Source organism: Tenrec ecaudatus, chromosome 10, assembly GCF_050624435.1.
Source record: "Tenrec ecaudatus isolate mTenEca1 chromosome 10, mTenEca1.hap1, whole genome shotgun sequence".
NCBI lineage: Eukaryota > Metazoa > Chordata > Mammalia > Afrosoricida > Tenrecidae > Tenrec > Tenrec ecaudatus.
Window position 1 is genome coordinate 58,374,824 of NC_134539.1, and position 25,661 is coordinate 58,400,484.

The window sequence follows — 25,661 nt, forward strand, 5'->3', positions numbered from 1 at the left end:
CTCAGGTGCCGCTTAGCTTTGCAGACAGTGAACTGTACCCCAAGTAACTGATATAACTGTGACCACAGGATTACTACGTACCACAGCCAGCTCCCCATCTCCCAGCTCAGTGCTCTTTCTACCATATCCTGTCACCCCGCGGCAGTCCCCCTGGCTGTCGGGAGCAGGACACAGTGCCCTCTGCATGGAAACCAGGAGCTACACAACTACAACTGCCCCCCATCCTAAGACATGTGCATCTGGACCCGGCCAAGACGGGGGTTAGAATGAGCTATCAACAATCCACGCACAGAATCAGATTTGCTGGAAGACAGGCTTTCTTTAGAACCTGTATTTGGTGGAGAGTTTATGAATGTCACAGGACTCAGCGGTCTTATTAACACTGGCTCTCATAAAAAAGCTAAGCCCCATGTGTGAGAAGTTATTGTAACATCATAGCACCTTTGCTTCAATGCTCCAACTAAAAAAAGGGGGGGGGCTTTAGTAAAAAGCTTTAATAATAGACTTAATATGATTGTATAGGCAACCAACTAGTGGATTAATGAACCGATTTAATGTTCTTTACTTAAAACCAATATTCCAGTCAACAAAGATGAACCCAAAATACATCCTCTCATACCAACCAACATAACTAGTACAAATGAAGTCAACGGTGTACCCCAGTAGCATGCTGTGTGGTATGTCGATGAAACAAGCCCTCCCCCGCCCGGAGCCCTGACCCTCTGGCAAACATAGATAAATGATTGTGCACTGCGTGATGATACCGTTAGGTGAGAGAACTTTGGTTCATGCAGTCCGCTGCCACGGAGGCTGCACTCGAAACCCGCAGCCCTGGCACCCAAAGTGAGTTAGGAGAGGTGGCTCACGGCATCAGCCATGTTCCTTCCACAACACCAGGTGAATACTGTGGTCAGGCATGCTGGTGGCAAAGACCAGGCCCGCGTCATTGTGCCCGTCCAGTCCATGCAGCCAGGATGTTTCGCCTGCCAGGAAGCTCGAGCCTCTCTTGGATTTCCTATACTCTGGCAGAGGCCAGCGGCTAATCAGGCTCTCTGTCCGCAAGTCCATGATGTACAGGTAGTGGTTGTCAAACAGCAGGGCAAAGATCTCTCCAAAGCCGAGCAAGGCCAAGTTTGCGGTCTCAGGCGTCTTGATGACCCTACAGGGACGAGAGGCAGGCACCGTGAGCCACAGGGTGACTTGACTTCTAGGTACGGGCCATCGTTTCTGGTGACGAGCACTCAAAACCAGTGTAACACTCAAGAGCAGGTTGAGCACTAAATGAACATGCTTGATCAAGAGGAAAACGTGACCAAAAGCCTGCTCCACTGGAAAGAAAAGGCAGGTGGAGTGGGGAGGGGCGCTTCCGTCTGGTTCCATAGGCGTGTAAGGGGAAGGGTTAGTCTGAAAGCACAGAATGCCCAGATCGCCAGGCTGGAGAGGATCCTACAGAGTCCCTGGCTCGTTTTTCTTAAGAAGCGTAAAGAGAATGTGAGAAAGGAAGGATAAATACTTTGAACCTTCACAATTAGATCTAGAAAGTAAGACTCAACTATTCCCAGATAAGAAAAAAAAAGAAGGGGAGGGAGGGGAAAAAAAAAAAGAGGACCTGATGCGGAGGGCTTAAGTGGAGAGCAAATGCTTTGAGAGTGATTAGGGCAAAGAATGTACATATGTGCTTTATACAATTGATGTATGTATATGTGTGGATTGTGATAAGAGTTGCATGAGCCCCTAATAAAATGGTTAAAAAAAAAAAAAAGACTTACTGAGTGAACCGTATAGAATGTTGCAATACAGGGAACATCCTCAAGCCGAGAACCAAGTCTGAAAACCAAGGGACTGACGTGTGAGTCTATCTACCAGGTAGCACCCATGTGGGGGTCTCTCTCAAAACTGCAGAGGCTGAAAATATTAGATGCTTCAACAGAATAAATAAGAGCAAAGTCCTCACACGACTTAGATTTTGTGATGTGCAAGTGTGGCACTGTTAGGTGCAAGCTGATTCCGGCTCATAGTGACCCCACACGCACCGCGCAGACAGGTCCACGATGTTTTCAAGGACGGGAGCTTCCAGAAGCACACCACGCCATGTCTGTCTGCGTAGGTATGACCTGCCTGCCTTCCAGCCAGTGGTCGAGTGCTTAAACATTTGTTTGTACCCAGAGACTCCTACCTGCAAGTTTAGGGAGGCCAAAGGTTGCCCAGAAAAGCTGGCATCCTCTTTGGAGGCACGAGTAAGAGCTACAAGACGGGGTGGACAATTGCACTCTACAACACTAGAGTTGAGCCCCTGAAGGCGGCTTTAACAGGGGCACTACCAAATCAGTGTATGTTCAAGAAGTCAGCCAGACATCAAAGAACAAAAAATCCTATCATTGGCCGCACACCTCCATGATAGGATCGCTGAAGACAAATGGGTGCGGTGCATAAGCAAATGTGGTGAAGAAAGCTGATGGTGCCTGGCTATCAAAAGAGATAGTGTCTGGGGTCTTAAAGGCTTGAAGGTAAACAAGCGGCCATCTAGCTCAGAAGCAACAAAGCCCACATGGAAGAAGCACACCAGCCAGTGCCATCACGAGGTGCCAAAGGGACCAGGTATAAGGCATCATGCAAAAAAAAAAAAAAAGATATATGTATATGTATATATGTGTGTGTGTATACACACACACACACACACACACACACACACACACCATATTGAATGAAGGGGGAAGAGCAGAGTGGAGACCGAGGCCCAAGTGTCGGCCACTGGAGATCCCCTCATAGAGGCGTTTAGGAGAGATGGGTCAGTCAGGGTGCGAGGTAGTTCCAATGAAAAACACAGCTTTCCCCCAGATCCTGGATGCTTCCTCCCCCCAACTACCATGATCCAAATTCTATCTTGCAGAACTGGATAGGGCAGAGGTTGTACACTGGTGCATATGGGGGCTGGAGGCACAGGGAATCCAGGGTGGATGATACCTTCAGGACCAAGGGTGTGAGGGGCAATGCTGGGAGAGTGGAGGGTGAGTGGGTTGGAAAAGGGGAACTGATTACAAGGATCCACATGTGACCTCCTCCCTAGGAGATGGGCGGCAGAGAAGGGGGGGAAGGGAGACTCCGGATAGGGCAAGATATGACAAAATAACGATGTATAAATTACCAAGGGCACATGAGGGAGGGGGGAGCGGGGAGGGAGGGGGAAAAAAAAGAGGACCTGATGCAAAGGGCTTAAGTGGAGAGCAAATGCTTTGAGAATGATTGGGGCAGGGAATGTGCGGATATGCTTTATACAATTGATGCATGTATATGTATGGATGGTGATAAGAGTTGTATGAGCCCTTAATAAAATGTAAAAAAAAAAGAAAAGGAAAAAAAAGAAAATGATTAGGGCAAAGAATGTACAGATGTGCTTTATACAATTGATGTATGTATATGTATGGATTGTGGTAAGAGTTGTATGAGCCCCTAATAAAATGTTAAAAAAAAAAAAAAAGTCAGCCAGAGCGGGAAGGGTAACCAGGACAAGGAACTGCTGAAGAGTAATTAGGGGAGAGGGTCCTGGATGGGGCGGGGAATGACACATGGCGGTCACCACTGTTCAGGGCAGGAAGTCAGAAATTAACACCTGTAGAAGGCACCTCAAAAGGACCAAAAAAGGGTCACAGAAGACTGGGTTGATGCTAGAAAAGGAGAGAGCATTTCCCTTCTGTTGAGCATCTATGAGGAGGGCAGGCTCTAAAAAGTTTGTGGGGAAAATGGAATGAAAACTAATGGAATTTCTCCACAAACTCTTTGGAGCCTCCTTCTGTGTTAACGCCCTGGAACATGTTAATTGCCACGGAGTACCACGTGTGTGGAAAGAAAGGCAAGGACAGCCCTCTGAACGCGGTCAGACAGGAGAAACACAATGGCACAATCATTCCAACAGCTGAGCCTGGAGAGGACCTTCACACTTTTCTGAGGAGGAAATGGAGCTGGGTATTCCAGATTATGGGAATACTAAAGACTTGAGCATGTATTCATCTTAGAATTGATAAGCTTATCTCTGAAAAGATTCTGTGATACTACTGATAAAAATGAGTGGATCCCAAAGACTTAAAACACAAAGATGTTGCAGACTAGAATGCAGACCTTGATAGACTCAAGGTCCCTCTTCCTTTGGTTACTTGAGAAGTGTGACGTTCGATGCAGCTGGGCCCCTGCAACCTAGACACCGCCCCTGCCGTACTAAAACAATCCCGCTGGAGTCGGACTGAGCCACGTGCTAGCACTTCGGCTTTGCTTCCTATCAAGTATGTAGTTACAAAACTTAAGTAGCCCATAAGTTCAAAACTTAAATTCTAGCACCTGTATCTCTGACAGGATTTGTACTAAGGCTTTAAACAATGTTCGGTTATTGATTTAAGGGAGGAAAGAGGAGATACGGTTCAATTTTCAGCCAACAATAAGACACATCCCTAAAGGAGAGGTATACAAACCTTAAAACCATTTAATAAGATCAAAAGGGCAGCATTTTCCCAAAAGTGGAGTTGAGAAGGGTAGAAAAAGAGGAGGGATGGACGCAGGAAGGGGGGAGTGACAATCCACTGAGGGGCTGCAACGAAAGAAAGAACGATGATGCAAACACAGGGAGACTTCAGAGTTTGTGGGAAAGTGGAATTAAAGGGTAATAGAAGTTTTCAACTCCTGAAAGCACCCCTTGCAGCCTGTCTGTGCTAATACAGGAAACAGTTCCTAAAACCAAATTACTGACTGGTACGTCCAATTACGCAATCTTCAACTTTACTTAGAACTGCAATTTACCTTTTCCTCAAAGGTCGAAGAAACCTTACCTGAGAATATCATAACTGGCAAAGTCCCACTGGTAGAGCCCTAGGGCTGAACAACACACGATGTATTTGCCATCAAAATGAAGTCTTGGCTGCAGGCAGATACTTCTATCCTCAGACACAGACAATGTCTTTAAGCACTTGCAGTTGATTTCTCTCCCAATTGGCCAAATCTACAGAAAATACACACACACGTATCAGGGAAAGAAAGAGACCACGTCATCCATCACAGGAAAACCTATCCTGCAATAATGTGGTGTGTTGCTGAGGTCAGAGTCAAAGCAAAGGGTAATGGAAAGACTGCAGGCTTCACAATCAAGAGAAGAGTCAAGTCCTGATTCAACTGCAAATGTGTTGTAAAACACTCAGTAAAACACTGTCCTTAAACCTAGTTCCCTCAATAAAGATAACGTCTACCATTATTTAAGTAACAGTCTAAGAGATTCATTGAGAATGTATGCATGAGAGCTTCAGAAACTCCTTGCAAATCATGTTATCATAACAAACTGTTTTCCTGGTTTAAAGCTAAAAATTGAGGAGGGTAGGAGACATGTGTCTTAAGAAAATGGTAAGAATAAGTTGAAAACCTTTTTTGGGTGTGCTTTTTAAACTTGCATTTGTAAACCAGAGTTAGAAATTGCCTACACATAAGAATTAATGAAAAAAATGAGTTAATGAGTAAATCGCTTGAACCAAGAAGTTCTTTAGGGTATCCAGCATTCCCTCCCTATCCGTAAGGAACCCTAGTGGTGTAGTGAATTTGAGTTGGGTTGCTAACCACAAGGTCAGAAGTTCAAAATCATCAGCTGCTCCATGGGAAAAAGAGTCGTCTTTCTAGCTCTGTGAAGTCTCAGAAATGCACAGGGGGAGCTCCTATCGGAACACTATGAATTGGAATCACTCAACGGTAGTGGGTTTGTTTGTCTATTTGTTTATCATACAATTTAAAATTTTTAAATACTTGCCAGTTTTCGTGAGACAAACTGATAGAAGGAAATGCTCACCTTGATCTCATATTTGTCTGCACTTAACAGGATGTAGTCTCCAGGGCTGTGCAAGAGAGACTTGACTTTACACTTCTGCAAAACCACCTGGAAATAGAAACATCTGTGTAAGAGCCTCTTAATGCTGTTTCTATTATACTGTGTTTAATTTAAAAATAAGTTTTTAAAAAGTGCTTGAATGGTAATAGGATGCTATAATAGCCAAATTGTAAACGTATCACTAAGTTAACTTCTAATGATAATTATTAACTTCAGCCAAATTCTCTAAATGATCAAAAGGGCTGAATACTGGCAGCATTTAACTTCAGTTTTAAGCCTGAAAGCAGACAGTAGAATGAATGTTTAAAATTGTAAAATGTAACTTTTACAGAAAACGTGAAAAGCCAAAAATTAAACAGTCCATAAAAGCAGTAGATAAACTGATCTACTGTGTTCAGAAGTAGGTGTATACAGATGGAAAGCCACCAAACCAGAAACGCTGTCTTTGGTAGCAGACTCGCTCACATGCCACCTTAGGCAAGACCATCTAATCTCTCTGTTGCTCAGTTTTCTCAAGCTCACAATAGGGGCTGAGGCACCTGCCTATCTCATCCCACACGGCTACCATCACGAGGATGAAATGAAACCATGCCCAAAACAAAAACAGTGATGTAATAAAAGCTAGCATTCCAGGAGAACTTGCAATACCCTGTAAACACTAAACAGTAGACACAACAGACACTGACTGACCCGCTACTAAGTGCCATTACCTTGCTGGGTGTTACCCCACCTTCTCACTTACAACTCACAGGCACATTTAGGGGATGATAAAACTCAAGCCCGAAAGCAGTAACTTATCCATGCGATCACAGCCTGCCTTCTTATTCCCACACCACCAAGTTACCTACACCACATAACCTTCTATCTAAAAACTCATAGGTGCCCAATACAGAAATAGTCCCTCCTGAATGACTCCCCCTCTAGAAGTTGTCTAGAATGCAGCAGTCAGCAATTAATTCTTTCTTCTTTGTTCCCACTATGAAGCAGACAGAGCAACTCAGTCGGCTTTACTTTAAAGAACCTTTTTTTTTTTTAACAATTTATTGGGGCTCATACAATTCTTATCACAATTCATACACATACATACATCAATTGTATAAAGCACATCTGTACAGGAACCTTTATTTCTTATGTGTCTTTCGCTTTCTTCAGTATCAACACCTAAATCCAAGCCATCAGCATGGTTTGCTTCACCTACTACCAAGGCCTAACTAGTCAGCCAGAATCTGTTTGGTGTCCCACTCTAATCCACTTTCACTCAGCAATCAGCTATTTTATTAAAACGCAAATTATACCAGATCCTTGCTCATAAATCTTCAATTGTTTCCTACTATAATCATGATACTAAGAATCTTCAAACATGACTTATAAAATCACACACATCTGCTTTTAGCCTACCAATTAAACACAGCTCCACTGGCTTCCTACCAAGCTACCAAATGTTGCGTCTTTCCCACCCCACGATTTGTGCACACTGCAGCTGCTCAAACACTGCACTATTCTTTGTCCGCCAGCCTCATGTTCATGCTTCACATTTAACTCCTCCCCCAAAACTTGCCCGAACCTACCAGACGCTCTTCCATCGACTGTGGTGCCAAGACAGAGGCTGAGCAGCCTGTTTTGTTTGTCCCCTGTACCCACTAGCGCACCGCCAGCATCTTTGCCTGTACAGGAGCGATCCACTAACAAACAATCGACCAAGCGCCTCCTAGGAGTGGTCACAGTGGGCACTGTCACACTCCTGGCTCCATTTTATGCTTCACCTGTAGCCATAGGGACACCCATCGTGCTCCACCCCAGGCCCCACCCCCAAAGGCTGCCATCAAGGTAACTCCTCTTTTAGTTCTCCTACCTTGGTGACCCATTCCGTGTGCCCGGTGAGTGTGTTCAGGCATGTCCCAGCAGATAAAGCCCATACTTTCACAGTGAAGTCTGCAGAGCCACTCACCAAGATATCCAGTTCATCATTGTAGTCCACACTAAACACTAGTGCACACAATACACACCATGTTAAAACATGCCTCTGCCCTGGGGCTTTGATGACAAATGAGTTCAGCAACATTCATTCTCCCCAGCCGCCCACTGTACCCATGTCCCAACAGAGGTCTCTGCAAGACTGGTATTACTCACCTATCGTATGCAAGATTAAAACATGGTACGCTGCTATTACTTTAGCATACTAAAGATTGCACAAAATAATTCTGATCAAAAGAGGGCAACTATAGAGCATAATTTCAAATTCTCAGGGACGCTCACAACTTTCTAGAATCAGGGGGTGTGGGTGAACTTCTGACATGAGTGCCCCAAGATAACCATTAAACCTTACACTGAAAGCATCCCCTGCAGTCTTTACAGAACCAAGCGGTAGTTTCAGTGAGCTAGTGGGGGAAAGAAAGGGCTGCTTGGCGCAATGCGCTCCTCTAAGACACGCCCGAGCTCACACTGACAACAGCAACTTGACAGGTTAGACTGGTGCCTTGGGGCCAGTGGGTTTATGATGTTCAGGAGAGACACACCTCAGAGGAGAAGGGTGAGAATAGCTGCACATTTCGGAGAATGCAATACCACTAAGTTCTATGTGCAGAAACGAATTGGTGTAAATTTTGTGTGTACACTAAACGTAAAGGAAAACAAAAGGAAGCCAATGGGAGAAGCAAAACAAAACCAAGGACCAGACGAATCCATTCATTCAAAACCACGTCTGAATTTCTTCACAGCGGTCTCCAGCCCCTCAAACAAGGCCTACCGTGTGACGGTTATTCAAATGTTTGCTGTGAAGTGCCTGCCAAGCCCTCAGGGTGCACAGGGGCACAGAGAGGATGACATTGGTCTCCTCAAGGAGTTTAGTTCAAGGGCGATGGAGAAAGGAGTCCAAGGAGATAGATATTTACCTCTTGCTAGGGAAACACTAAGAATAACTGTGAGGTAGCAGGAAGGACGGTAAGAAGGCAATTTAGGAGATGGCTTTGACGAATAAGTAGTTAATTAAGAAAAAAGAACACTGCAAATAGAGGGGACAACAATGGCAAGCGAAAGGCGCAACCCCATCCAGGGAACAAGGAGGTGTTTAGATCAAGGCTGACAGAGTTCATCAAGTTTAATAAAAAGCACCTGGAAATCCTGGTACACCGTGAGAAACAGACTTTCAAGTGTAAATTTCTAAAAGCAGCAGGTAATAGCAGATTGCAAGGATTCAAGAAATGTAAATGAAGACAAAACAGGGAGAGTTGTCAGCAGTAAAATAGCCAGGTTTCATGCTAAGAATGACTGACCACGAGGGGTGCGGTGCAAGGGAACGATGGACAGAAGACAGATCAAAATAGGCAGGATGTGTCTTTAGGAGTGCGCAGGCTGGGGTGGAGACATGGAGCTCACTTGTATAGTGAGTGCTGACACGCTACGGGGACACCTACACCACTCTAGGGAGAGTCCAGGCAGGTTGCTCATGAAATGGTGATGTGTAGGAACAGAGAGTCCCTGTGCTGTTCAGGGGCGAGAGCTGGGGGTAAAGGAGGGCAGGCAAAAGGGAACTGATGATCTACCATATTGTGCAAAGAGGGAGGCGCTCAGATCTCAAAGCTATATTTAAATGGCTGATCTCTGGGCAATGCTACTATACATTTACTAGGTAACATTTAGGTATCTGGTGCCTTAATCATCTCTCTAGACAGTTGCTTAACCCCATTTTAATCAACCCACCACGCTTCAATTAGATATAATCTGTGTCGACCACACAGCTGGCAACCTATGTTACTCTTTTCAGACCAAATAATGTGAGCTGAATTTACAAATACAATACTCGTTCAATTTGTGTGTAAAAAATCTTTGATAAGAGCAAAGGGGAATGAGTGTTCAACAGGATATCAAGGAAACAGAAGAGTGGGGAAACTGCCCCTAATTCCTTCTCCAAGCACATTTTTTACCGGCTAAGCAAAGTAAGAAGGGTGGGGGGGATTCTAAATGAGAGACTAGAGAGAAGTGACTGCAGTGACTGGAAAGGGGGAGGGCAGCAAGTTAAATAGGTCACAATGATAAAGGATCCTCTTCTACCCACATCAACCGGAGAAGAGTCCACAAAGACAAGTTTCCACATTCGACTGTGGTGAGTACAGACCAGGGTCTGGAACCCTCACAAGCGGCCATCTGAAGCACAACGGCTGGTCCCTCCCCTCTGAAGAGAAGAATGCGGAACGCCAAAGGTGCATGGAAACACTCAGTCCAGTGGATTCACGGGCCGCAGAAACATCAGCCTCCACACCAGCAGACGAGAGTAAGTGCGTGCTGCTGCTAACTGTTCTAAAGGGATTCACATTCAAAGGTCCTGGATCAAGTGGAGAGACTGTGGAACGAAACTCAAAATCTTAGAAACGACCAGCTTGAAGTTAAAGGCATCCAAGTTAGCCGAAAAGAGGTAAAAACTTACTGTATTTGCAGATTATGTAACAGAAAACCCCAAGGGATCAATAAGAAAGTAGTTGGAACTATCTGAAAGAGTCTGCTGTGTGAAAAAAACAGCTCTATTCTTTGGGTGGAGAACGCTGGGGCCCCTCAACCCTATAACCCTTACCCTTCAGGTCTGGAACTGAACTAACTCTTGTGGCTCAATTCTCAAAGAGTAGTCAGGTCTATGGGGAGGACAGTAACAGGAAGGAGGTGCAGAATCCTTAGAATCCTACACCATTTGAGAGAAAAGGGCAGCATTTTCCTACAGACAACGTTCCAACAGGCAGGAAAGGAGGCCTGACTGGAAATGAAAAACACAAGGAGAGAAGTGATGGTACACTGTATGCAATGCAATAAATGACAAAACTAAATTGTGCATGAATTGTTGAATGGAAAACTGACTTGCTCTGTGACCCTCCATCCAATTAAAAACAGTAAGTACATAAAAAAATCATATTCTCAAGTTTCAACTTTAAGGGATCAGGTCAATGGAACCATAAAAAGCCTGGGAAAAGGGCAACCCACCAGCCCCTGTGTGTCCTCGGAAGTGCTGGGTCCTGGCTCCGGAACTCCATTCCCAGCAGGCCACGGTGTTGTCAAAAGAGCCTGTCACAAGCTTCTGCTCATCAAACTTTACCGCTGCACAAGTGTGGGTCTGGATGCCGTACACGCACTGCCCTGTGCTCACGTCCCACAGCTTTGCAGACAAGTCATCTGACCCTTCAAGAGAAAAACATGCAGGCTGATGAGAAACCAGGCGCCCCGAAGAAGGAAAATCAAGCACAAACCCATGGTGATCTTAATGGGTCTCCTCACTGGCCTCCTCCTCTAGCATTGCTGCGTTGTGGCTGAGCAAACAAAGCATGGAGAAACGGACGGGACTTGCTCAGGGGCACCAAAGAGGTGTCACCAGCACTGGGAAAACCTACACACTTGATTTGGCCCTTTCCCCGCAATGTTTCAGCCTGTGACCAGATGTTAGATCAAACCCACGTGCAAAATGTCATGAATCTTTGATGATCTTGAGCTCTCTGACTGAACTTGAAATGTTTACGCTTGCACGCTTGTCCATTGCCCAATACCCCTGAAAGCAATTGGAAGGTTGAATACTAAGCAGGTAGAGTTGCCTGCTGAAACCTCTTCCACTGTACAGCCAATTGAAACCAAGACATTAGCTCAGACCATGGCTAACTTGTGCAAAGAAAAGACTACCTGGTAACTTCTCAAGTCACCTTGATGTGTTTAAAGGAACTTCAAAGAAGACCAGGGATAAACTATTCCTAGGCATTCACAACAACTCTTCAACGAGGCAATAGTCTCTTTAGGATATATTAATCTTCCAAGGCACTTGGTCTAACTGTGATGGAGGAAGGAGCCCAGCAGCAAGATCAACGCTTCCCTCTCGCTAGGGAAGCAGCATGGAGGGAGGCTGGGTGGGGAGGGCTTCAGGGTGGCGATTTAAGAGAGGGCTCTGGAGGACAAGCAGAGTCTATCAAGGGAAGAAAAACAACACTGACAATGAAGACTGCAGAGGAAGGGTACTTTTTGTCCCGACTGTGGTAAAACACACTCTACCAATCATGAATGTAGGGCCTTGCTTTAATAAAGTATAAAATCCTAACATTAACTCAAGACCTACAATTTACCCTTGGAACAGAAAAACTAAATAACAACAAAACCACTTCGGGACACAGAAAATGCAGTCACAGTTAGAACACAGTAATCTCAGAACGCACATGACCCGTTTTTAAAAAGCTGAAGTGACTAGCCAGTTTCAGACCATTGAAAAGCAACCATCATTTATGACTGAGAGTCTGAGTTTTGATCCACACACTCTCAGTACACTGGAATGAAGACTGTTTTGTTGTTTTTCATTTGACCATGGAGGGACTTAGCTTCCCCGTCTATGAAAACATCTACGCAGGGCTCTCTCTCCAGAGCTACACATCTACAATAGCTGTTGTAAGTCCACTCTGAACTTAAGTCTGGCTGATCTACTCATTCTGAGTGGCCAGTCTATTAATTACCTAAATAAATCAATCCAACATCTAGAGTTATTAGCCCACTCTGTGTCGATCATAATCTGACAGATTAACATCACATGAAAAGGCCTTCTGTGGAAAAATGTGTCTTGTAAATCCGTTTTCCACCAACTCTTTGAAGGTGCCTCATATAATCTAGGCTCCGGGAGGTGTGTAATGACTACAGATTGTGAGCTGCAGAGTTCAAAGCCCCCAGCAGCTCTGTGGGAGAAGGACTGGGCTTTCCATGGAAAGCCACAGGTCAACAACGACTCGATGGCAGTGAATTTGGTAAGTTAGCTAGTTTGTAAGAATAAAACTCAAGTCTACTAAATTTAAAGATTCTGCTCCCTATACATCACACTACTTGCCTACAATTTTCTTTTCCCCTAAACCCTTACCAAACCCACTGACACCATTGTTAATTGTACCGCCTAGTAACTCCACCTGTCAAAATAGAACTGCCCCATTGGGTTTCCAAGCCTGAAGTTCTTACAGAAACAGGCCGCCACCTCTTTCTCATGTGGAGAAGCTGGTGAGTTTGGTCTCCTCACCCTCAGTTGGCAGTGAGGCGCCTTAGCCACTGTTACCAGAGCACCTTACAATAGCTCACCTGGGTAATCGGATAAGCTTGCTAGGTGAAAATAATTTAAATCAATGTGTCAAATGTTTTTCTACATAATTAACAAGATACTTTGAGACATTTTGCAGTTTTTATTCGGGGGGTGGGGTGGAATGTCTTTGAAATCTAGGAGCATTTTTTTTCAAGGGTTCAAGTGGCTACTGTGTTGGACAGCGCAGGTGAAGCATTATCTTTAGGTCCTTTCAGCTGGTGCATTTTGTAACTGTATTCTTAAAGAGCTAAAGTAGGAAAAGAAATCATTTTAGGTCCTGTATGAGCTTGGTTCTGAATGACTGCACTTGCGGTTGGATCTCATTCACCCTCAACATGTAAATAGACCCTCCATGTCAAGCAGGGGTCCTGGGAAGACAAAAAGCCCAGCAGGCAATAATGACTCTGTGTGATAAATAGAGGGCAGCGCCCAATGGCCCTGGGCAAATACGAGAAGGGGATTCAGCTGGGCTGTTCCACAGTTACACCAGAGGAGCTGGCAAGACCGGCTCCTCAGCTACCTTGTTGGCAGCCTTTTATTTCTAGGCTAGGCTTCAGCATAGAGTTGTTTGAAAAAGTGATAGGGATTTCATAGCTCAAAAAAGGTTTTAGATTTTAACTAGTTTCAGCTGAAATATAAAAGATGAATAAGTTAAACTCAGACCAAACAGTAAAAATGGAATAGAAAAATGGTTTCTGTAAAATAGCGTTTTAAGCTTTTTAAACCATACGGTCGGCTGCACCTACTCAACTCCACCAGGCTTGGCCTGCAATCTGTAGGCTGCCTATCCCTAGTCTCAAACACTCACTGCCATCAAGTTGATGGCAACGCATGGAGACCCTGGAGGACATAGGAGAAGTTTCCAAGACCGTTTCCAGGAGTAAAAATGCTTTCTCCCACCAAGCGCTGGTGGTTCTAAACTACTGGTCTTTCAGACAGGAGCACAAGGCGTGGCCACTATGCCACCAGGGTTCCGAAGTTCTAGTACATACCCACTTAAGATGGCAACTGTTGTCTACATTGTCAATTGTTGTCTACTGTTGTCAATTCACAAAGCCAACAGAAATCACTGTGAATGAAAACAGGCCACCAAATATCTCTATTATATGACAGTCATTGGTTCAAGTTCATCAACAACTTAGAGTCACTATAAAAACTGTCTAGCAGAGGACCTGATGCAGGGGGCTTAAGTGGATAGCAAATGCCTTGAGAATGATTGGGGCAGGGAATGTATGGATGTGCTTTATACAATTGATGTATGTATATGTATGGATGGTGATAAGAGTTGTATGAGTCCCTAATAAAATGTAAAAGAAGAAAAGAGAAAAAAATGATTAGGGCAAAGACTGTACAGACGTGCTTTATACAATTGATGTATGTATATGTATGAACTGTGAAAAGAATTGTATGAGCCCCAATAAATTGTTAAAAAATTAAAAAAAAAAACACACCAGGAAAAAAAAAAAAGAGTTGTATGGAAAAAAAAACTGTCTAGCAATTATTTACAATGTTTGTCAAGATGCACCGTCTAAAATATGGGCACTGTTGGGTGGGGGAGGGAGGAAAAGAGGAGCTTATACCATGGGTTCAAGTAGAAAATGTTTTGAAAATGTTAATGGAAACACATGTATAAATATGCTTGATACAATCGATGTATGGAATGTTATAAAGAGCTGTAAGAGCCCCCAATAAAATTATTTTTAAAATAAAATAAAATAGGGAGTTTTCAAAAGCAGCTCAGTGGGAAGAGGATGGAGAGGAGGGAAGGTCTAGCAGGAGAACTGGGCCAGGGAAATGATTCCATCTCTGACCTCATTTGCATTTATGAGAGATCACTATGATTAAATCATAGAGAATGGCTTGCTGGGGGGGTGCTAGTTAAAAAGCTAGAGAAAAGATTATGGAATTATTTAAATTAGGTTAGCTAGATAAACACTGTTAACATTCAACTCTACACCCTGTAAAACTTCCAAAAAGCAAGGAGGATAAGTTCCGCTTTCTATTGGTGGTATAGGTCTACTTGAAACTGATCCTTAGAAGCCAATAGTCCCCATGCCTGCCTTTTTGACTGTATCGCTGCATTGGCTATCTCAGTATCTTTCCAAAGAGGTCACCGATGATGGCGATCAGAAATGAAAGGGACTACATAAATGTTGGCTGTTTAGACCCTTTAAATTACATGAAAGAAAAAAAATTAGATGAACGAAAACAAGTCCTATCAATTTAGGAAACAGGATGCAACTGAACTTTGATATAAAAAAATGTCAGTGATGGGTAATGGTATGTAACCATGACAGGCAGAAAAATGAGCTGTAACCCAAATGGAGTAAGCTATCTTATCAAGTTTAAATATTTAACTGGTAGAATCAGATCTCAGCTCCCAACTACCTCTGATGTATCTATCTGACTGTTGACCACTGGACAGACATTTACCAGTGCCTCGTTAAGGCAAACTATCTACTCCCTCTTGACCCTGCTACCATGGCTCTCCTTTCCATACTGCACTCTTCACAGATCACCTCGGTCTATTTATTCTTCTTCCTCTAACACCTCCTTTTCAGTTCCCTGTGCCAGCCATCACTGTGATGTGACCAGCTCCTACGTCTTTCTCTCAAGTCTCCAGGTGTGTTAGACAGGGTTCTCTAGCTCACCAGGGCTGTGACCTTGTATTTCCAGAGAGTTGGGGGGAATCTGCAATTATACTCCCTATAGGATACTCAATTCAGTTCATCCCAAACTCAACTCATCTCCACTCCCTCAAATTTGAATATCCTCTCATTTTATTTCCCTGTTTCTAATACTATTACTCTTTCTGATGCACACACCTAGAAGCTTTAGCCATTTAAAAATATTGTTTGTGCTCTACTCACAATCTGTCTCATAAAAAAAAATATCTAATCAATGAATTAACAAAAGCAGCAGAGCCCAAGAGCACATGCAGGAGCCTTGGAGGTCGAGGGGGTTAAATGCTGGGCTGGCGAGGGAGGTCAGCAGTTCGAGTCAGCCGCTGCTCTGTGGAATAAAGGTGACAGAGTCGGCTTCTGTACAGACTGAAACCTGGAAACCCCTCCAGAGCAGTGCTTATTGACCAGAACTGCCATGACTGCCAAGGGATTTGGGGCTTTGTTTGGTTTAACAGCACAAAGTGTAACAGGTTATTATCATTTCAGCAATATATTGCAGGACAGAAAGGTAGCTCTCTAATTCACTCCTTATTCTGTCCATTTATTTTTTCTCGGCTTCTGCCATCACTCTCCTTGGTAAACTGTTTTACTGCATACTCAAGTGACTAATCTGTGTCACTGTACTTTTATTACCAAATGCAGGATTTCCCAATTGAGCCTGTTAAGTAACAAGATGACACAGGCGCATGTACAATTCTAAACCACTCTTCTCACAAGTAACCATCCCAGGAGTGGCCACTGTTAGAAAATTTAAATGTTTGGGGTCATTTCCAGCAGCCACAGCATCACAGTCTCATGATCATAATCAAGCTAAAGAAAACACACAAATCCATCTCCAAAATTATCTACCAATGCAGGGCTGGAGTTACACCTACTATAGTCAGTAGCAGGTAGTTCAGACAACATAAGAAACATTCACTCCAAGTAACAGGTCTTACAGCATTTCAAAAGTAAAGCTTCACTAGAAACAAAGAGGGGAGGGGGAATTGGCATTGGTTCTACATATCATGCATCAAGTGCCAATATTTGTTTAAGTACAAAACAGCTCCAAGCTCCAGGGCCACACTACATCCACAGATGAGGAGGCAAAAACCACATGCAAAAGCTTCCATCACAACTAGGCCAGGACGTGAGCGCACAGAAGAACAGATGGCAGTGACTCGATGAGAAGGTTAGGTAAGATAAGGAGTAACGATGCAAGTCTGATGTAACTTCAAGATGGCAAGCCAAATCACAAAATGCCTTAAATCAAAATGCTGATTTGTATAAAACTGGCAAACTGTCTAGCATTTCAGAGGACATACCACTACATGGGAAAATGTACACTCCTGATGAATAAAGAAATGTGATTTAAAATAGATCTTTTGGGAAATTATATATCTTAACTTTTTATAATATTAAAATTCAATGTTCAAGGAACTGTAAGGGAAGAAATAGGTTTGGTTTTTAAAGACTTCTCTGTGAACATAGCATCAAGCCAATCAATTGGAAAGAATCAGAAAGAATATCGCTCAGATTTCTGGAGCCTGTGAGTTTACTTTGAGGCTTCTGCCCCAAACGAGTCAAAGAAAAAAACCAATGTGAACAAAGATCGATAAGAATATGCACACACACACACAAAAAGAATATGCACAAACATGAAAATTATATAGTTCACATATTGTATTTAACCAAAGGAACAGAGTATTAAAAATGACAACAATGTAGACTAAGTAATACACAAATGTTTATTAGAAATAATGTTGGATCAAGAAAGGACACCAAGTATGTTACATACAATGTGAGAAAGCATGAGAACACCTGCAGTCCTTGTAAACACTTTATTACAATGCCTGTCAAAATATATTGCCTAAACATGGACACTGGTTGTAATCAAACATAGAAACACATGGCCATTATAACTGGATAACATACATAATCCTAAATTTTAATGTTTATAATTTGTTAAGAATATTCACCACCCTCCATTCCCAGGTTCAAACTCTAATAATTCTCCCAAGATTCACAGCTTCAGAGTAATAAAACAAAACCATTCCCATATTTTACACACACAGAACAAACTCATCCAAAATGATCTAACTATTTGCTGGGACTAGATACACCAATAGTCCCTGTGTTTCCCCCGCCATAAATCACTGATAAAAGCCAAACAACAAGGAAATATTACAAGGAGAAAAAGTGTAGAAAAAAAGGTAACTTACAGCTCTCTGATTCACAAGATTTAAAAAATACTTTGAAGCTCTCTAGTGAAACGATATATAGAAACGATTGCCTTCTTTAGAGGGAAAGAGGAGGCCCGGGCAGGATCTCCACGAGAGGGTCTGAAGCGCCATTACAGGTCATTATAGGTCTCGTGTCATGAGCAGGGGCCATTCTCAGGCTGAGACTTAGTTTGCATCCTACAATTACAATTACACCCTCTGTAATGCAAATAAGAGTCCCAGCAGCTCTTACCTGTACAGAGAAGGCCATCTTTGTAGTACAGTGCATACACTCTGGCGCTGTGTCCAATTAATGATGACGTTTCAAAGGCTTCGTGGTCCTTGAGTTGCTTCATTCTCAAAATAGCCTTCAAATACACCTTCTTCCAGTGCAAAGCGTCCTGAACAGAATCATCTATCTGCCAGCCCAAATTTTTACATGCAGTCTGCCACACCTCTGTACAGGCACTTATCACCTTATTCCACTGTTTAGAGACGAGGCAGCAAGTGAGTAAAGTCTGAGGATCGAGCCACTTTAACAAATAAAAACTGAGCTCCAGGGGAAGGAGTCTGAGGAAGTCCCGCTTGAGGAGAGTCTCCAGGTTATTGGAGAGATGCCTGAGCTGGACTGCCCCACTCAGACTAATCAGGTGATCCAGAGTTTCATTTTTCTGCAAGTCCGTCAGAGAAAGAAATGTAACAGAAATGTTATCAAGCCATGTCTCAAAGTCCTTTCTCTCCATAAGGTTATGGAAAAATTTACCTGTGGCACATCAAAATATTGTATTAGTTCTGCTCAAAAAGACCGTTCAAGCAAGACTGAAAACAAATTAGTGTAAAAAACTTGACATTGCAACTTTATGTTTCATTACTACATCACAATTGTACAGTTAACACACTATCATTTATCTAAAAATTTTCCATGCGCACAAAATACATTTGGAAAACCATACTTTAACATGTCACGAGCTCGGGAACAGAAGTTGGTAGCAAGCATGTTGGTATGTGAGCCCTGACTGTTTTGAAGTCTAGACATGCTACGTGCATAAAAGACTTACCAAGTATGCATTCATTATAAAAGTGTAGTCTACAGTACACCGCCACATAAATACCATTATAAAGCAATTCTCTTCACCCATTCCTTAATATACTCTATCTGACCACTGAGAGCAAGCACCAGGATGGGGCAACCATAAATCAAGTTGCAGGACTAGTAGGTTGAGACATCAGTTTTCATGCTGGACACCTGACCTGTCAACCAAAGTAACAAAACCGACTCTTGTGCTGGGGAAAAGAAAAACAAGCCGATGGAAGAAGGCACGTGCCTCCGGCATCATTCTGGTTCTCCCATCTCCTGACAGCACTGCCTGTTACAAGGGCCTTAGTTGGTCTTCCATAGTCTGTTTTCATAAGCTAGGGCCAACCCTTAACCGTGAGCCTCAGAGAGCCATGAGGGTCCTGTTATTCTGTACAAATAGGCAAAGTAATAGAGAAATGATCATCTCTATAGATGAAGAAACTACAGATCAAAGGTAATGATCACCTACAGTCAGAGAACTATTGAAACAGTGACAGAACAGACTGGAGGTCAGCACTTTTCCACGCACATCTTGCTCTGAAGTCAGCTCCATAACTAAAGGCACAGCTTGGTGGTAAGACATGGAGCAAGGAGACCGACCGAGCACACCGCTCTTCCATTTAGGAGAATGGCAAATTACTCCAGGGCTAAGCAAGAATCAAAAAAGTCAAGTGCTCCCAGCATTACATATTGTGTCAAGGTGTCGACTCATTCTCAACAATAGAGAATAAACACACAGAAAGCACAAAAAGCAAGCAAACCAGTAAGCAACAACTTCCTTTCCCAAGATTGGCCATGCACAGATGCTGATGTTAATGGTTGGTAATGTGCACATGGGGGTTTCTTATTCTACTTTGTTTTCCATGATTTAAACAAAAAACATTTTTCTAATTTCAGACTGCCTTACTAATTACAAAAACTTAAGTCATAACCACTGTGAAGGAAATCCCCTTTCACACGTCTTATCTAGATCAGGTCGACACAAGAGCCAGATTTCATCTTTCCACTTGGTAAATTTAAGGCAAGTAAAGTTATTCTATTAAATTTCCAATCACATCAAATTTGGCAAGAAAGTTATCAGACAAAAAGTATTCTATTAATAGAAGGGAATGAAATCTTTCCCAATTACACCATTTGTTCTGCTATCTCATAGTTCTGGTTTCTGGACAGGGATTGCACTTCATGATAATTAATACCTTTGAAGTCTCAAGTTGGACTAGAAAGTATTTGTCAATTTAGTCCCAGGCTTTACTAGGCTGCCAAAAAATAAATGGTCCACCAAAAGTTCCACCAGCGTGTCATAAAAGAACAAACCCCCTCCTAACCACCATCTGTCCATAAAATGAAAAATCTTTACTTAAAAAAACCCAAATCATTCACAGCAAGACTTAAAAAAATAAGCTAAACAAACAAAAAAAAACCTTTTCTAAAGGCACACAAGATGTTAAAACAGCTAATTAATTCAAAGCAGGGGTGTGGCAGAGAGGGAGCGGGAAGCTGATCATACAAGGGAGAGACTCAGCTAACTCCTGGTCAGCAACAAAGAGGGAGACCCTCAATGGGATGGCTTGACACAGGGGCTCTACCGATGGGCTCAAACACGAGGACTGCTAGTCACACGAGCAGGAAGTATTTCTTCCTGCTGCATAGGGAATTGATGAGTTGTAGTCAATATGGCCTTTTCAGCCATCAGCGGTATGTGATGTATAATTCTGGATTCTATGCCTGTGGCTATAATTCCAGTTTCAAGGGTGTTCTCTGTTACAGGATTAGTACTGAAGACTATTTTACTACCAGTGTGACTTAAAACATCACTCTTCAGTTTCTCTGGAGGATATGGTGGGCTAGAAGACAAAAACCACACCTCCATAAGAGCTACCACCTGACACAGAAAAATCTCAGGGACCACTGGAAAAAGCACGTTTGAGATCTCAGTTGGAGTGGTAGAGTCTGAGAACAGAGGCACCAGAAACTGGCATGAAGAAGATGGGGCTCTCAGAAAGAGCACCTGGCCCATGGATGGCAGGGAGGCCAAGGAACCATGTAGCTGAGAGGCTGAGGACCAGAGACTTGGCTGCTGGCTGAGGAGAGAGAAGTATTGCTGTGGACAATTAGCTGTATTCTTTGTTTGCTAGTCCTGACTTGTGGTAACCTCTTAGTTTCCCCTAACAATCTCCCTTAATTGTGAGTTGTGTGGCCAATGCAACCAATCATTGAAAAGGAGAGTAGAAAAGGTAGAGGAGGAGGAACCTGGAGGCGTATGGAACATGCCTCACGGCAACAGGGAAACCACAGGTCAAATGGGCCAGTTCCACTCCCATGCCATTCACTGCAACTGCAGTCCCCCTGATTTGGAGTTCACAAGGCAGCATCTCACCACCACCACCGCCATCTATTTCTCTTATTTTCGATCATGTGTGGGGGTGGGAGCGTCCAAACAAAGCTTGAATCTGTAGAAATGCTTACATTTATGTGAACTGGATTGTGATTTCATTGGTCATGAGGCAAATTTATAATTTCTATTAAAACACCATTCAGGGTTATCTTACTTTCTATCATTTACAAAATAACTCAGAGGCATCCTATAACAAGTCAGACTAATGTGCTCAAGCCATCACTAAAATTATGGGACAAAAAAAAAGATTATGGAGAAAGTTTTCTAACGATCAACTTATTAAAAACAACAAGTATATCTGAGATTTCTATATTCCCTTAATACACCCCGCCTCCGGCCCCCAATTCTAACATTCCAAACTGGAAAGGTCTGGTTGATGGCAAAGTGGTTATGTGTTGGGCTGCTAATTGCAAAGCCAGCCAATTTAAACCACCAGCCATTCACAGGGGAAGAGACTGGACTTCCCACACATGTAAGGAGTTAGTCTATCCTGTCCTGTAGGGTCACTGTGAGTCGGCAACAACATCCACATGGCTGCCCTTTAACCCCTTGTGGAAGGAGGTCATTTCCAGTTCATCTGAATGCTCTGGTTTTCGATTAAAGTAAGTCCATTAACTCTACAGTGTACTACTTTTAAAGAGTTCCCACTTTCTGAAAGAAGTAACTGACTTTGGAGGGGGCAACACATGAGGCTACCGTGACTTTCTGAGGGTCTAAACGGAACTCTTTCTGAAAGTCTCTAAGGAATATCAACTACTGGCACGACAAACTGCGAGAGGAAAACCAACATACGGAGGCCCTTTCAAACCATCAGAACTTTCCAACCATCTCCAACAAAGTGCCAACCTTCTCACTCAGCACTGAGCCTAACTTTAGGGACAACTCCTAATAATTCTAATTTAATGTTATATAAACCTTGCCCACACACAGAAAAACCTACTCCCAACAAAGTATTTCTCACTAACACATTTATTTGCTGTACTTACAGCTTTCAAATCATTTAAAATGTTTCCAGCCTTTCCTTGCACTAACGTAGGGCTAAGAAAGAACCATAAGCACCTGTTCCAACTTACAAATTCTTAAGTCAGAAACAGATCTCACCTGTAACCTGTTGCCTGTCTGTGCCAAGGGCAGGCAAGATAAGAGGCAGATGGCATAAATGAAAATGTTTTCACTCACTGCCATCAAGTGGATGGCCAACTCATAAAGACCCAATAGGACAGCTAGAACTGCCCCTGTGAGTTTCCAAAACTGTAACTCCTTATGGGAGAAGACAGTCAAATTTTATACAGATTAGAGTTTCCTATGTGACTGTAGACAAGTTCAATTAACTTCTAAGCTTCAGTTTTTTTCCTTGGAATTTTTCATTTGAATTGAAGCTGTCACCCATTTCTGAGAATCTCAGAGTACCTTAAGTAGTACTCTTTGTTATGGTTTTATTATTCTTATTTTTTATTATTTTATTTTATTTATTTATTATTTTTGAACACCTAGCAGAAAGCTTTTTATAGCATTGATGTTTAGGTTCGTGGAATTGACTAAATAACTACTAGCACCTCTTTCAACCCTATGCTTCTATTACAGTTTCTCAAGCTGCTTAAAAATAACAGTTAAGTAGAACTTATCTGGAAGAAAAAATATCATGGGCTAAAATTTACTAAGAAATGAATTGTATAATTAAGGGCAGAGAGCGATTTAAGACTACAATTTCTCACTTAATATATTTTTCTCTGCGGCCCACCCATGCCTCTGGTTATCTTGCCTGCCCCTCAGGCTAAATGTTAGACCCTCCAGTTCTCAATACTAACAATCAAAGCTCTAAGGAAACAGGTGAGGGGATGGGAAGATTCCTATACTGAGAGATGGGAGACCTGCATTTAGTCTCTAGTTTAGCCATTAACTCCCTAAATGCCCCTAGGCAAATCTCAGATCTGCACTGGGTTTAAAAGACTAAAAAATGACCACACTAGTTGACATGAAGTCAATTCAGAACCATGGCAAATTGAAGAAAAAAAAATCATGGCAAACTCAAGAATAGCTCAATACTGTAGCTCATACGCTTTCCCACCCACCTCCCCCAAACAAAACAAAACAAAATATATCCCCTTGGTGTAGAACTGCCCCCTTTGGGTTTCGGAGGCTTGTCAATTTTTATGGGAGTAGAAAGGTCTGACTGGTGGATCTGAACCTCTAACCTTTCAGTTAGCAACTCATGAGCAACCAACCCACTATGCTACCAGGACTCTTAAGTCTTATTAGGGACATGATATTCTGGATCAAACAGTCTGAAAAGTTTTCCCACCAGGATCTGGCTTTGCTAAGAATAAAAGCATTTTGTGGGTGTAGAGGAGCTTAATTCTGTTTTCTTAACCAGCAAAACCAGCAGTTACGGAGTAAAAGAAGAAAGTACAAAGTACACGAGGGGGCCTTCAAAAAGCTCATGGAAAATGTAATAAAAGATAATCGAGGTGAATTATGAGAGTGACGAGTGCAACGAATGTATAAGGGTGCTTTGCTCATTTGATGTATGCACAGATTGTGATAAGAGCCTTATGAGCCCCAATAAAAAGATTTTTAAAAAAAAGAAAATGATTAGGGCAAAAAATGTACGGATGTGCTTTATACAATTGATGTATGTATATGTATATGTATGGATTGTGATAAGAGTTGTATGAGCCCCTAATAAAATGTAAAAAAAAAAGATAATCGAATTCTTCCACAAACTTTATGAAGCCCCCCTCCTATACCTATGAATGTCAAAAAACATGCTTGAAATAGCTTTTGAGTATTTTAAAAACTAGTAACACTAGACGCCTCCCAAGAGAACTGGAACGGTGAAAGAAGGGTAAGGGGCCCTTTTTACTCTGTCAACCTAGGTATATGAAGTCATGTACAGATGCTATTTTTTTAATCACCTTTACTTTTAGAGGCGTAACAAAAGCTTCGGGGGAAAAACCCACAAATGTTGGTAAAAGACAGACATTGCAGCTCCACTTGTTGCTGGGTGGGCTTGGCAAATCACTATACGTATCTCAGTCCCCGTTTTCTCCCTTGTAAAAAGAACTTACGAACAGCGTTATCGACAAGTGTCTTTGTAAAGATTAAATGGAATAATGCACGGTACCTGGCACACTAAGGCCATAACGCCAGCTACCGTTACTATTTACAGTAATAATGGTTTTTTGCTCTATTTCAACAAGGGCCCCACATACACACCTGTTTCCACAGTATACCTCACAGTCCCTCACACTAGTACATAGCTTTCGACTTCACAAATCACCTCTCCACATTTCATCTTTCAAACTCACGACAGCCCCAAGGCATCACCGTTAACTCATCTCGCCGATGAGGAAACTGCGGTATTCGGACGCAGCCACTCCGATACTCAGTTGCCCCATCTCGCAATTGAACTCCAGATCCCTTTGACCCGCTCGTCGCCCCCAGGTCCCGGCTCCCAGAACCGTGTTCCGCGCGGCACTGACCTGAGCGAGCGCCCAGGGGCCCGGGACCTCGCGCCGGGCTCGCACCGACTGGGCGCGCTCGGGCCGCCAGAGGCTGACAGCGGCCGGGTCCGCTCCGCAGCCATGGCGCCTGCAAGGTGAGGAAGACAAACAGACAGGAGACCGGGAGTCAGAAGAGGTGCAGGTAAGCCAAAAACGCCCTGCCCGGGCCCGCCTGTAAACACATACCAGGACCTGGGCCGCCGCTCGGGGCCGTAACCTCCCAGCGGCTTCCGGCGCCGCTTGCGTCATCTCCGCGCGTCGCCCCGCCCCGCGGAGTCCGAGGGCGCAGCAGCACTTCCGGCCCCGCCCAGGTGAAAGCGAAGGGAAACAGAGCGTGCGCAATACAGACGCCTGGTTAACAGTCCATCTGGTGACCGCTTAAGCCCTAAGCGTTCTTTTCTGCAATCTTTACGCATATCCATGGCGTTAGTGTCTTTCATCCGATTTGATCTGACGTCAGCTCTGTAGCACACTTTGACTCTCTGCCCTCATACACACCTGTTCGTTATGTGCCGTCGGGTGGGTTCCGGCTCTTGGCGACCTTGTGCACAGCTGAAGGAAACTCTGCCTGGTCCTGCTCCAGCCTCACACTTGTTCTTGTTTGAGCCCATTGTTGCAGCCAATGTGTCAATCTATTTCGTCGAGGCCTGCCTCATTATCAGTAGCTCTCTGCTTTACCAAGTACGATGCCCTTTACTAGAAACTAGTCTCCCCTATTAACTGCCCAAAGTAAGAAGAGTCGAAGTGTCCATTTCCTCGCTTCTCAGGAGGATTCTGGCTGTACATTTTTCAAGACAGATTTGTTTAGTCTTTTGGCAGTCCATGGAACTTTCGTCAAACAAGGTTGTGTGATCTATGTATCGCA

The 25,661-nt window shown here is 43.3% G+C and overlaps 1 protein-coding gene across 4 annotated transcripts; it reads right to left on the reverse strand.

Annotated features, from left to right (window-relative positions):
• Window positions 1–299: 299 nt before the first annotated feature.
• Window positions 300–25,040, reverse strand: FBXW2 (F-box and WD repeat domain containing 2). Of its 4 annotated transcripts, none has more exons than XM_075560412.1 (8): window positions 24,983–25,040; window positions 24,776–24,884; window positions 18,074–18,583; window positions 10,826–11,020; window positions 7,710–7,843; window positions 5,819–5,905; window positions 4,818–4,987; window positions 300–1,159 (listed from the first exon to the last, which is right to left on the reverse strand). In XM_075560412.1, exons 3-8 carry the CDS (start codon window positions 18,561–18,563, stop codon window positions 871–873), a joined length of 1,365 nt encoding a protein of 454 aa, XP_075416527.1. In that variant the 5' UTR covers window positions 18,564–18,583; window positions 24,776–24,884; window positions 24,983–25,040; the 3' UTR covers window positions 300–870. The 4 variants fall into 4 exon arrangements, with proteins under 4 accessions (XP_075416527.1, XP_075416528.1, XP_075416525.1 ...); XM_075560413.1 differs by having other exon boundaries at window positions 18,074–18,491; window positions 24,983–24,998; XM_075560410.1 differs by lacking the exon at window positions 24,983–25,040 and having other exon boundaries at window positions 24,776–24,880.
• Between the last annotated feature and the right edge of the window lie 621 nt (window positions 25,041–25,661).

Bases quoted from the DNA above. Each gene is read 5' to 3' on its own strand.
- FBXW2 (XM_075560412.1), bottom strand. From the start codon at position 18,563: ATGGAGAGAAAGGACTTTGAGACATGGCTTGATAACATTTCTGTTACA. The intron at 11,021-18,073 runs GTAAGAGCTGCT...TTTCTCTTGAAG, and splicing joins AGATGGCCTTCTCTGTACAG to GGTCAGATGACTTGTCTGCA. The intron at 1,160-4,817 runs GTAAGGTTTCTT...TCGTCCCTGTAG, and splicing joins GCCAGTTATGATATTCTCAG to GGTCATCAAGACGCCTGAGA.